Here is a 14,935-nt window from a genome sequence, read left to right as displayed (position 1 = left end):
TTAACTTTCAAGTGTAACACTTTAACAACTATATTGATATTTTACTAAATTAATATTTTATTTTAACTCTGGCATAATCTTTTAATAATATCTACTGCAAGTTATGTGTGTGTGTGTGTGTGTGTGTGTGTACTTAATTGCCAATTACTTTATAAATAATAGGTTTTTAATCAATACGAAATAGAGATTTATGTATCGCTTAACAATTACCTATCGTATATGTCGCGCCATCAAGTTGGAACGTAGCGCTTTTGCATTTCTTGAAAAGCTTTTGGTGCGAGTAAGTCGGAAGCTTCGGCAAAGGAGGTGGTGGTGGTGGTGGTAATGGTGGTGGTGATGGTGGCAACGGTGAAAAACGTGAAGGTGAGTCCTTAGGACCGTGCTTCACGACGCTCCTTTCAGTCTGGCTCATTTCTTAGGCGGAAAGGAAACGAAATCACAATCTCTTCGCCTCGTTCCCAACAATCTCAAGCACAACAGACAAGCGATTCGTGCGATTTCAATCATTGGATATGTGCATAATTCAGAACACTACTTGACACTTACTAAGTGTTTTTTATCATCGATCTTGGCACAATCCGATTCCGATCTCAATTACTATAAATTATTTTCTTCGGCTATCACAACTTTCTTATCATTTCTCTTCTTGTAACGCACACTTATTCTTTTTCAATTCTTAAACACGTCACTATTCTATTCTGTTAATATGATTTTAGTCCATAAAAGTTCTTCTCGAGTCCAATACACAAAAGCAAAGTGTTGATTTACTTCAAACTAAGATTTTATGCAAATCAAATTTAATCCGAAAACTCGTATAAATAATCTTTTGCTGCTAAAGGACTGAAAATCTTTAATTATATTCATTTTAGATGTATTACTTAAATTCAAAATGTCAAAAGTGCTATGTTTAAATTTTAAAAAAATTATAAATCAATGTTCCTCTTATTAGATTTTAAATTTACCGAAACAATTCGACTTTATTAGAAGAAAAAGCTAAATAATTTTCCATAAAAATAAAAAATTCATATTACTGACTAATATATAATACTGACTAATACATAGTTACACATTTATAATAAAATATTATATTATGCTATTTAAACAAATATACAAATCAATTCTTAAAGTAAACTATTCACTGGAGCGTGTTTCTTCGAGACATATATTACAGAATGCGAATATTCGTGTATTTTGAAATGCTTAAGACAATTCAATTTGTGAATATAATACCATCTGCATGATTGCTGTTGCTATCATATAATAGCTATTATATTGAGATAAAAACAATGTTATTTACGTGCATCCATATAAAACTATAACATCTGTTTTAATGATTTCATTATTTATATATTTTCGATAGTAAAATTACTTTAGCATATAATTGTATATTTAGGATAATATGATTAAATTAATATTATTGCACATAGCAAAATTAAAGTGTTAGAAATAAAAGAAAAATGCTGTAACATAAATACATAGAAATAAATCGTGTCGATATGAGATTGTCGGTTGATCACTTTACATCCTATAACGTCAAATTCATTATAAACTTAAAACCACGACATTTATTCCTTTCTATTCATTAGTATCTTATATTTCGTTTTACTTTATCGCCAAAAAAGGTGATAAAAAAAAAGTTCAGGAAAACCGATTATTTGTAAATGGATATTAAGTAACGGTGTAGAACCGATTATATTTTGTGTCAATTAGTTAGGCCTATTTTATTTAATTTATAAAAAAATTTACGATCAAAACATGTATATACCTATTATTTGTATGTATGGGATCTGAAGACACATTTTTGCGTCTTTTCACCGCGAGCCAATTTAAATTTCCACTACAATCCATGAAACGACCTGAAAAATTTTCCGACATTCTCACCATCCTAGCATTCGAGAAATTTATCATGCGTTATATCAGTTATCATACATTTTAAAGAACCAAAAAAAAATAGACAAATTTCTACGCAATAAACATGTTTACAACGGTATGTGTTCTACGAATAAGAAACTCATCGTATTTAATTAAAGCCATATTTACGTATTTAATTAATGTCATGTTTTCATAATAAAAACTATTCCAGTTAGTATTTTTCACGTCTTGTCATTATTCTTTTCTGTCTTGTTTTTATTTATAAAATTCATTATTTTATCGTCATCGGAATCTAATATGACTGAGATTAAACTCAAACTTATATAATGTAAACAACGACACAATTAAATAAAATGCGTTATCAAATAAAAAAATTAAATTCTTATAGCAACAAACTTACTATCATTTTGACAAAGATTTGTGAAAACAAAGTACCGTTTTTAACGGTACTAATTTAGAACCGAGTGTAATGACAGGTAGAATAGTAAAATTACATAGAAGAGATATGATGCTTTGTAATTGTTGCATGGCGACAACAATTTTCGAGTTCAGTAGTTATCATTATTACTTTTGCGTCAAGATCATTCGTGCAACTATATTAAATCAATTCACTATAGATATTATTTTAATTATTTAATATGTATCTTGTAAAGTCAATCAACATCCGGCGCGTCGCAACACATTTATTATTAAAATCATATTCTATCTTTTTGCTAATAAAATTATAGAGAGCTTTTTCTATACAGTTATTTTCTCGGTGATGCAATTTATCTCTTTCTATATTAATATTAATTCTTAATAAATACATGAATACTCGCTTACTACTATTTAAATACACTCATAACAGGAACAATAATAAGAATATCACAATAAAATATAAAAAAAAAGAAAATATTACTTTTCTAATTAATAATCCGCAATATTTGTGTTATTAAGTTAATTAATATGTAAACATAATTAACACGCAGATTTTCTCCTTGTAGTATATAATAAAGGTGCATGCCTAACGATTAAATGTTTATACATATATTTATTATATGTATATCCATATCTTTTTAATCTTATCAAAAATATTGCTGTAAAATAATGAATGCCTCGAGAATTGCTTGTGAAATTATTAAAAACTAAACTAAAAAAAAAAAAACTAAACTTTACGTGCGCGTTATTATAATTATTGTAAAACAAATTGACATAAAATTGCAAACATTGAAATAATATGCTTTACAAAAAAATATATCAAGATAGATATATAATATAAAAGAGTAACAAATTTTTACTATTTTAAGTACGTCATTTCTTCCTATCATATCAAACACTTCACTATCTTGTACCATTAACTTGCACCATATCAACGACATCAATCTCATACGTTCGCATGTGGTATAAAAAGAAAGACACAAATCCGATATAAATGTTTCTATATCGCACGAACGATTCGACAATTAGTCTGTTTCATATGTCAGTATATATCTAAATTCCGTGTGTAACAATCAGACAAACATATTCGCGTGACACAAATGAAATCGATACGGAAAAATATGAAATTTATTCTGATACGGGTTCGCGGACGCGACTCCACGTGCCACGGTTCGCGATGCAACTCGAACACAGCTCGAAAGCTCACCTCGGAAAACTTGCGCAAGCGTGCAGTGGTGCGGCTCGTCGAAAGCCAATCCGCGTAAATGTGTCTTCGTTCGTAAAGGTTATAAAGAGGAAAAGAGAAGAGAGAATGAGAGAACGAGACCAAACGGAGTACGCGCAAGCACTCTCGAGTCACTATTTCGTAAGAAATTCGAGTGTATGCACTTTTCACGAAGAGAGACGAATGTGAGTACGACGAACGAGGGCCTATACTGACCTTTTCAAGTGCAATGTGCTAAATCTCTCGAATACTAATAACATCGGTTAACGAATCACTTCTCTATGTTAACTTGCTGAGTTTAGATTCTCATCTACGTAACAGATGCTTATCCAAACGCTTACTTACTTACTGACAAATATGAAGAATATTAAAGTATTAAAAAGTATATTTACTACTCATTGCCCGATAACGAGCGCAATGCAACAATTTTGTATTAATTAGGGCTAAAGTGATCCGTTCTTTTACACACACACACACACACACACACACATACACACACAAATCTAACTTCTAAATGCTGTATAGCATAACATTTTGATTCTTAAAGGAATAATGTAAATTGTATTTGGAAAATCGTACGCATAAACTTTAAAAGCTCTATTTACCCGTGAAAATAAAGCCATATCTCTAGATTAAAATAGCTTTTGGCTTTATTAGCGTACTGCTAATAAAGCCAAGAACTTCGATGCGTTTTATGAGCCACGATGTTATTATCGAAATTTGAGCTGTATAAATCTAAAGAGTCATACATTGGATTCATCTATATAGAAAATAACACACGATACTATATCGCCAAAAATTATCTTAACTCATTCCGTCATTTAATTCAATTATATGCGAAGAAGAATACTAATAAGTACAATAAGTTCAAGATAAAGCAAAAAAGAATTTCTTCATGGTTCTAAGACGGTTGTTTGTTCAATACTAGATCAAACACTTAATTCATTACATTCTCCCCATCCGCCATACTTGCTAATATCGATCTAACGTTTATAAAACAACACGTAATCTTTATTCACACAACTAATATCTTTCTTCCTCTTCTTGAATGCCAGTAGTGTCAGCAATATTATGTAACAATACTGATACTCTCTTTTAGTTCGCCTATCCTTGATAATGTTTGTACATATAATCTCATTTAAAAAAAAAAAAAAAAGAGAGAGAGAGAGACTAGAAAGCTGTAAGATTTCAGATAAATGCCTCCGATGCATAATATGCTACGATACGTCATTTGCGATACTATTTTAATACGATATTGTTACTATTGATATTTGTGAAAAATTTTTTAACAGGAATTGAAATAAAACACAATGACTATGAGTAAACATCACTGACGACTGATGTAAAATTGCACGGCCAGTTACACAGATAAATGGCGGTACCATTGCGGTCGAAGAGGTTGACAGGGCAAACGCGCATTGCGGCCATTCTATAGTGATCTGGTTGGGCAAAGCTGTTCGACCTCCGGGATGTAATTTAATTCAAGGGTCGGATGAGCAAAGTTAGATATAGATACACGAAAATGAGAATACACAAGACGAGGATTGACGAGATAGAAGCGTGGTAAAGAGGCTGAGTCGGGACGAGGGATTGGATAGAAAAAGGGGATCGTTAAGTGACCGTGTCGAAAGGAGAAAGGAGAAAATACTGTCGAGCTAGAGCAGAAGCAGCGAGAACTGCGAAAAAGAAACGGCCCGCAGGCAACGGGTAAATGGAGACAAAATCGAGAACGATATCGAACGAGGTCTAAAACAACGTCAATGAGGACACGTTGAGGGTAGAGAATAATGCTTCAACTCGCGCACATTATCATCGAGAATGAAACGCTCGGCGACGTCGAAGGTCATCAGGAGATATTTCAGCTTCAAAACGTACCCTTTAGCCCAGAGCAAAAGTTAATCCGAGGCACATCCACCGGACGTGTCTCGAGGGATTTTTAAATATCAGGATACATTCGTGAAAATCCGTAAGACTCCCTGAGAATATACTAGAGAAAATGTTCCTATGCCCGCTTATAAGATAGCTTATATACGCGATCCAAAACTGGACTCTGTGCACCGTTATTGTATATCTTCGCATTGTTTTGTAAACTCATCATCTAAGTTTAATTTGATTCGATTAAAATATACATCGTTTTAAAATATGAAAATATAATCTAGTTCCGACAATTATGAAACAACACATTATAAAATTAAGCACCTTTCCAAATAGAAACTACCGAGATTCTCGAATGAGTAGACGTCTGCTTAACATTTTCCCACATAAATTCTTGTTACGACTTCTAGTACTCAAATGGTTAAGTTGCAAAAAAAATGTTTGGATTATGTGTCTGAGACTTCAAGCAAATTATGATATAATAAGTAGAACGTAAGAAGTATCGAAATAACTCTCAAAATCTCTAAAAAAAATTACGGATATGCGTCAGTTTCAAAATAATTGAATCAATTTTAATTGTCTGTTTAAAATTTTGCAAAATTCTTAATCCTTTAAGGACTTCATCATAAGGGAATCACAGATCTAGTAATAGTAGTAATATGCGTACAGCCGAGAGTATCATACATCGTGTTAATTTATCAGTAAATGTAATATATATGGAATATTTTACACTAAAATATTACAGTCAATGTGTTTCTCTTCTATATATAATAATATTTTCTACGGCCTGAATCGCAAGCACATTTGCGTACCAAAATTGACGATTGACATCAATGTCATATGCAGTATGGCGTAATCTCCATACTTTCACGCTGCTTCTTTTACGTATTCTTACGTTTTCAAAGATATATTATGTACCAGATCTTATCTACCGTGTAGTATCATACATATTCGTAATTGCGCTATAAAGACGACGATATGCATAATATCGTGTGTCTCATTCGTTGAGAGCGAACTGGCGTCGGTATAATCATAAATTTGCAAAATAGAAACGCATCGACCTCGAAAGACATATACATTAAATAAATGCAAGAGAAAATTGCAAGCAATATTGAATTGAGAAAATCGTGGGTACGTTATGAATCATATTTTTACAAAATTCGAGTTGGCATGAAATCGTAAATTTACGATCTCTGTAGGAAGAAATGTGAGCAATGCAAGTTGGTTGAAGGATTTTAGTGAAACTTTCTTTTTATTCTTCCTCCCTTTCGCTCATTCTCTCTCTCTACCCCCTCTCCTCTCACGTTATTAACATTTTATCCAACATGCAACTATACATACACGTATAAGTACATCTGCATATGTATTTCATTTGATTATATTCAAATAAAATAGCTGCCCGAAGGAGAGAGAGAGAGAGAGAGAGAGAGAGAGAGAGAGAGAGAGAGAGAGAGAGAGAGAGAGAGAGAGAGAGAGAGAGAGAGAGAGAGAATTATAAACATTAGCCTTCCGTTTCCAGAGTTTGTTGATAAAGTAAAAAAAGAAAAGATCTAGAAGAATATAAATTATGTATAAACATGAAAAGCAGCATCGTAAACTTGCAAATTTCACTCAAAAAACGGCATTCAGCATAAAATCAATGTCTATTACATTTTCTCCTAGAAATCTTCGAACGTCGTCGACTACTCGCGTATTCATCGATCAAAATTGCATATTACCTTGCATACTCTTTTTCAGTAAATCACACAAATCTTGCGATAATACTAATCGCGTTTTGACTTTTGCAGCGGTATAACAAATACAATTCGTTAAATGTACATTGTTTGCGCAATAATTTTCTTCTTCTTAAAGAGCCAGCACATTAAATTATAATAATTTTCTAAAAAAGTTAGAGATGTATCGTCAATATTTAATAGAAATGTGTATACAATTAATCATCAATGTACATACATGTATGTGTGTGTTCAATTCTTTGGAAGTGTCAATTTTCTTTCGCATTTTTCTAATAATTTTATAGTTCAATTATTTAAAATAAAATTATTATTTATGTATCAATTACCTAATTACATTACATAAAATTACATGTATTTTTTATGTATTCTTTTCTTATCCTGTAGCCAAAATTTGAATCAATGAATTCAGGCCACTGACAAATATTTGGCAAGCCTGCAATAAATAACACACCGAAAGAAGAGAGAGAGAGAGAGAGAGAGAGAGAGAGAGAGAGAGAGAGAGATTTTGTCTTCGAGAAATTTGTGAAGAGTCAAGGATACAAACTATTTGGGTCACAAAATAATCTGATTGCTTTTCCATGACGAAAATAATGTTAATGGTGACAAATTTTTGGTGAAATTTTCAAACATGCCAATGCAATTTACACGGTTAAACGTTAAAAATCGTTCAACATAGATACAGTATATATGTAAGTGTAAGTGGAACAAGATATTTGGTGGATATATGATAATTTTTGGTTCTTTTTTTATTAAAATACCTATGTACTTATTTCATATTTGATTACCTAAGGCACATGTAGAGGCTCCTGTTTATGGGTCTATAATTTTAGCAGGAGTATTATTGAAAATGGGTAGATATGGTCTGTTACGTTTATTAGTATTGTTTATAACGACGTATGATTTTGTGTGCTAAAAGACAAACAATGTAAAGACCAATTTAGTATGCACTCTTGAGATGCGACCGATCGCAGACGTAATGTTTAAGAATGAAAGCCCATGTCTTTATTAATATTATAATATAACAACTTGAATCTTACTTAATAGCATTAATATATAATAGTCACGATAACAGAAACTTTTAACTTGTAGCTCAATAATTGAAAAACGTTTTAAAAAATGTTTCAAATGCATATCAATTTACTTTTAACTAAAAAATTGCCTTTTTTCACATAGTATAATCTCTTAATTATATAAAATTTATAATGTTTATAAATTAATTATAAATTAATTATATTAAAAATTTTATTATTAAAACAGTTCTTCTCCTCTGTCGCGATTAATTTTTTGCAGATTATTTTAATAACATGATGCTGGCCGCCGACAATATATTATACATAACAAAATTATAAATATCTTGTCAAAATTCTTAAATAACAGAAGCATTTAATGTATTAATTCAGTAAAATATAAAACAGCAAATAAATAAAGCAGATTCCACTAGAAAAACGAAAAGTCATTCACAAGCATACTCGGATAACACACAAAGGAAAATCTCTAATCTACTATAGTAACAATTAATCTACTATATTCTACTATATCTACTTTAATGTTATTATGATGTGCTATTCATCTAATAACTAATTAAAAACCGCGTTTATTCTTTATTATCATACGATCAGAAATGATAAACTATAATATAACGAAACTTGAGACAAAAATGTTTTTGTATATAGTCCCAACAGTGGATAATTTACCGACATAAGCTGTGAAGAGATACCAGATTTAGTCGTAAAGAAAGTCTCAAAGGAATGCTGGCGCCCACTAGGTGACTACCATGGACAACCCTAACATTATTATTGATTTTGGCAGATTGTACATACAAGATATAATTTAAAATACAATATAAATCAAATGAGATGTTAATAATAAAAAAATTATATTTCTTTTATATTTAGACTTAAAACTTTAAATTTTAGATGCATCAATAATATATAATAAAGTTAACAGAAGATTAAAATCAAATCAAATTTTAATTCAATTTGAAGAAAAATTATAAGATATCATAATGTATGTAATTAAATGTAATTAACAATCAGAACTTGTTAATTTGTTAATATTATTGTAATTTCCATGTTTCTAAATATTATATAAAAATGTTTACATAGATTAACATAAAATATTTAATTAAATATCAACAAATTTTTTTACATAAGTATGTATTCATAAACTTTAGATTACATACTTTCGCATATATTAATGACCGATAAGTTACTATAATCAAATGTCATATTAAAATATTTATTAACGTATTAATTACTGTAATTAAATGTATACGAATATTATGGAAACAGTTGCAGGACATGTTGATTGCCATTTATCTGATGATTGTATTGGTGATTTACAAGCATTTGAATAATTCATTATCGCATGTAGTGATATGCGAACTCTTACACACACAAACACACACACACATACACACACACACACATTTTGCAAAATAAGTCAATTACAAGATAAAGTAAAACTAGTCAATTTCAAAGTTTATTGTTTACAAAAATAAATATAATCGTACTTCTTGAACATAAATGTCACCGGCAAATATAATTTAATATTTTGATTTACCAAAATGTTAGTTACTATTTAATTAGTCAGAATTTTATTTTATTAAAAGATTTAATGTTTTATTATGAAGATTTTACTATATGTATAAAGAAACTTAAATTATAATTATATAAATTTAATTTAATGTTATTTTATAATTATAATAATATATAATTATAATTATAATTATAATAAATATGTTTACAAAAATTTCATTATTAATAATTTGTATGAAATTAATTCAAGTAAAGCATTCTCATTGATATCTTGTTGTAATTCGACATATCACGATATTTTTTATTTATATTTAATAATTGATACTAAATTAATTAATACAAATGGCACGAATAAATTATTTTACGTATTATCACTCATAGATTGACAAATCTACAAATTGGGAAAAAAATTAATTAAAAAAATACTTGTATATAATTGAATAAATAGCTGCTTTATGTGACTGAATAATTGAGTAAGCAAATACAAAATACGTATTTTCAGAAATAAAACACATACATGTTTAATGCTCACACTAATTCTGAAAAATTACTACATTTTTTTGTTAATGTGCTAATCGTTGGAAAATATTACTCATTAATGGAATTTCACAAAAGTCTTTTTCAATTCTTTTAAAAGCTCAACACATTTTAAACCATGATAAATATTAAATTTATATAAATACTACATAGTAAGAATTATGTAAACATTTAACACATTGTGTCAAATTTATACTCATTTTGCTATCAAAAATCACATCATTAATTTATAAAGCGTAGAATCAGTCAAAATTTCACCATTTGTTATTTAACCATGTAAAAATAACTTTTAAATAGTAGTAAAATAACTTTCATACGTGAATATACATGATTTAATTTGCGCATAGAAAATTTAATAAGTAAAAGATAATTGTGAAAACGAGTCTTATCGGCAGTTTGCACATAGTTACAATGTTGGTTCATCATTAGTACAAATCAATAGAACGATCCCGAAAAGTGCCGACCATTCAATAACTTTCTCACAATTGCTAGCTACGCTTTTATTCTCAATACCAACCTCATTTAAAAGCTTAAAATTTCTTAAATGCAAATAAGAATCATTAAAATGTTATCTGAATATTCAGAAAATCGATTTCTTTCGCTTTTTGAAAATCACTATCACATAACATATATGAAAATTTAACTTTTCCATGTTCATATATATATGAAAAGAACAGTTTCACTAAAGTATTTAAAAATTTAGTTAAATCAAAATTTGAAAATAATTTTTCGTTAAACAATTAAAATAACTATGAAGAACAATCAAGCATAAGAAGCGTAATACATAATTTTGTTTTGTAATATCTAATAAGAAAAATTATTTTATATCTCTATTAATTGTATTTCTGAATTCTTTAATAAAACTATATCGTAAATTGGACTTGGTTGGCAGGAGTGTGCACGTGTGAGCAGTGTGTCAAAAGTTTTATGAGCTTTTTATAAAGAAAGGGGGATGCGATAGGCTTAGCGTAGAGGAGATGCGAGTGCGGCGACGATGAGATGCGGTGCGAAGCGGCGCGGCGGGCTAATCGCGCGAGGACGTAGAGTTAGTGTGGTAGGAGGTGATGAGGAGAATGTAGGAGGGAATACTCCCGGAAACCCGGTTAACATACCCGTGGCTACGGGGGTAATTAACAGAGGAAGGAAAACAAATAGGGAAAAATTAGAGTTAGAGAAGGATGTAGCCAAGAGAAGTATAGAGAGGTGGGGGTTAGGCCAGAGGTGAGAGGGAGTAGAGATGATAAGAGGAGTTAGAAAGAAGAGAAAGATAATAACAGAGGGAAATGGCAGCGACCAAGAGGAGGCGAATTCAGACCTGGAATCGGTTGTCAGATATGAGGGGGCATGGGGGGATAGAATAAATAGGCAAGAAATTATTATTGCAGGGTTGCAGAAAATGAGGGAGGCGTAAAAGATGTGGCGAAGCTGAAAAGAAAAAGGGCAAAGGAAGTTGAGAGACTGCAGAAGCAGATGAGAATGAAAAGAGAGATGAAGGAGGAGATAAGAAAGAAGAAAGCAAAATGGGAGGGTGAGAAGAAGCTGCTGTGGGAGAGGATACTCATCCTGGAGAAGGTAGTGACCAGGGAAGAAGAAATAGAGGTGGTTGAAAGGGGAAAAAAAGAAGAAAAATCCCATTCCTGGAGTGAGGTAGTAGAAAGAGGAAAGAAAATGAAGACAGAAGTGAGGAAGATAGCTTTGGAGGCTAAAATGCAAGAGAATTCGTCGAAACGGAACATTCTCTTCGGGGAAGAAACATTATCTTGTACGTTAAATCTCCGAGAGTAAAAAGTACGAGACGGGGGGGGGGGGGGGGAGAAAGAAAGAAAAAGAGAAAGAGAGAAAAGAAAAGAAGAAAAAGAGAAGAAGAAGGAAGACATACTATATCATTATTAGACGAGATACGTGATGGCTCGAGAAAGGTCATCGATAGTGTTCAGAAATAAGAATAGCATCCAAAATAGCATCCTCTCACCTTGTACATGCCTGTCCTTGTCCATTTCCTTCGTAAGATGAGAGATAAGCACACGACTGTCTCTCCGAATCACTGCATCACGAAACTTTCCAACTTTGACCAATCTTGAGCCGTAGCGCGTATATCGATTTTAACAACTTTTCGAAAAGTGTGCGCATCTGTCGCAAACGAACTAATCACCGAAATGCCAAATTTGTTCATAAAGAGATCCAATACAATAATAATGTAATAGGAAAGTTTTACTCCAAATTAGTCGATCATTCTTTTTCAAATTCAAATCCAAAATTGACGGAACTATTGGCAACAAAGAACAAACTCTAAATTGATGTACGCGCACTTGAATTACGATATTCAATATTGCGATAAGTCGAGGAAAGATGAAGAGTCCATCGCGTCCATCATATGGTAAATCTAATGTGCAGTAATCGAATTGAGATTACACGAACATTTATGTGCAATAATGCTTTTTTATCTAGATATATATTGTGCCTAATACAGTTGTTTCCTTTTTGCTCCCATACCTAAATAAATCGAAATAAAATTTTTATTTGCCTTGACTTTCTAATTATTTAAAATTAAGTTAAATATCAACCAACATAATATTGATACATATTTAACACACACTTTTCTAATTAATTTCTTTAATTAATCATTTAATAATTTAATGTAAAAAATTATTTGAAAACACTAAGTTTAAGGAAAGAAATTTTCTAAGAAAAAAAAATTTTATTTAGATAATTTTCAGAAGTACACGACTTAACATTAATTGCCAAATAATTAAGTGACAAAAACCATCATTTATTAGCTAACGGAAACTGCATTGATGTTACTAATCAAAAAAATATTGCACATATTATTAGTATGGAAAACATTGATGCCATTCGATACGGCACTTCTAAGCGCTTATTAGGCTATTATAAAAGTTAAGAAACAGTTGTAAATCATTAATGCAAAAGGTAAGAAGTGTAATACAAAAAGGATTACATTGAAATTTGCGCGAAGGAATCTTCATATGATGAGAGAGGATAAATAAGTGAGTGATAAAGAGCGTAAAGACTTGGAAATTAAAAAATATATGTGCTTTTCACATTTCCGAATTGTTAGGGAAATCTAATATAATTTTATTAAAAAATATGTAATATCTTTACAATCTTTAGCGTCAATGCCGATCAAAAATTTTTTTTAGAAATTATGTATATCTTATATATTCTTTTACTTATAAATAAATTTTTAAATTTTAATAGAAATCAATTAAAAAATCCCATTAATAATACCTACGATGGAGGACAATATAAAAAGAAATCGATCAAAATAAAATGAAATATTGCATCGTTATATGATAAAATTAAAGTTTTCCTTAAAAAATTTTACTTGAATCACTCGCGAAATAAAATATTCTAAAGCAACATTATTTATAATTGACAAATAATTATCATAGGTCTTTCTTACACATATTTTTAGCCGTATTTACGTTTAAAACAAGCAATTCTGGAAACACTTTAAAGAGAAGAATTGCAAATCATGTAGTATGTAAATATTATTAAATTTTTAGCCAATTTTATACATTTTTATACATTTTAGGTAATCTTTATTTTTAACTGTTATAAAAAACTCACTTTAAAAATCTTAAATAAAATTTGAAACATTCAAAGAGTTAAAAAATACGGAAAGAAAAAAATGACGCGCATCGATTATAGTTATAAACAATTCGTTCCAGAAATAAAATAATATTCCGCATCGAGATATGATCTACTTGAAAGTAAACTTCCTCTGTCGATACATTTGTTATTCGTTTGAAGCTGTTTTAAACCATGATTATTATCCTGGCGTTACAACGACAAGAAAAAAACGTGACCAATGTCAAAGAGCAATCGCAGTGAATGCGAAAAAGTGACGAGAGGATTAAATCAACGATTTAAGAGGATTAAACCGACAGTTCATGAAGATTAAATCGACGATTCACATGTATAACAGTATCAAGTGAAAGGCCATTCGTGACTGATTTTCCAATTCTTTAGCTTTTACTAGTGTGGTTTTGAGTTGGTGGCAATAGAGAAAAAGAAACAGAAAAAAGAGAAAAGGAAGATTATTACAAAAATAGTAACGAGAGCTACCAGTTCTTTTCCCCCTGTTTTTCCTTTTCACTTAACAAAATGGAGAGCTACATATACGAGTACATATACACCAGTATAACAAAGAATAGTGGGTAAAGGGTTGGTAGTAGTAGTAGGGAGAGAGAAGAAGCGTAAGAAACGCAAGTACACTCCGCACGCGTGTACACGCAGTAGAAAGCAATAGGAGGCGGCGAGAACGGCGCGAGAGTGATGAGGTATAACAAGGGGTGAAGGCATGGAACACGTGTGAACAAAGTAAGCGAACTTTTGTTCGCTCCGAATCGGGAGCTGTAGAAAACGCGCGTAGTACTGAGCAGGATAAATACGACAAGACTACCACCCGACTACGACGAGGCGTCGTGGGGTAGATGCACTTCGACGGAGTGTCGTTGGACTACTGACGATCCCGAGACCCTGAGAGAACGAACGCCGCGCCGGCTGAGCGAGCGGGACGCGGTAAGCGCGTCGCCGTATTGTCGATGACGACGACGACGACGACGACGACGACGACCACGACGACCACGACGACGACGACGACGACGACAAAGACGACAAATCCCGCGAAAATTTGATATGCGTGCGCATGATGGCGAATCACTCTAAAGATCCACGGGTCCACGGCTGGTCCATCTGACTATATGGCGGAGATCTTG

General features: G+C 31.4%; 1 protein-coding gene across 27 annotated transcripts in view; it reads right to left on the bottom strand.

Annotated features, from left to right (window-relative positions):
- The window catches only part of LOC114254709 (L-type lectin-domain containing receptor kinase S.7-like), a 69,674-nt gene that overhangs the window by 46,407 nt on the left and 8,332 nt on the right, over window positions 1-14,935 (bottom strand). For 5 of the 27 annotated variants that reach the window (XR_004964096.1, XM_036289746.1, XM_036289726.1 and 2 more), the window contains exon 3: window positions 211-414. The exons of 1 other annotated variant lie outside the window; for it this stretch is intronic. Coding sequence is in view for 25 of the 26 variants with exons in the window: in XM_036289746.1 (XP_036145639.1) it covers window positions 211-414 (204 nt within the window). In the remaining variant the exon portion in view is untranslated. Of the gene's footprint in view, window positions 1-210; window positions 415-546; window positions 849-3,149; window positions 4,654-12,168; window positions 14,932-14,935 lie in introns of those variants that run through there. 21 more of the 27 variants (XM_036289731.1, XM_036289732.1, XM_036289738.1 and 18 more) reach the window with 21 other exon arrangements.

This window comes from Monomorium pharaonis, chromosome 7 (assembly GCF_013373865.1).
Source record: "Monomorium pharaonis isolate MP-MQ-018 chromosome 7, ASM1337386v2, whole genome shotgun sequence".
Classification (NCBI taxonomy): domain Eukaryota; kingdom Metazoa; phylum Arthropoda; class Insecta; order Hymenoptera; family Formicidae; genus Monomorium; species Monomorium pharaonis.
This window is presented reverse-complemented; position numbering and strand designations above follow the sequence as displayed.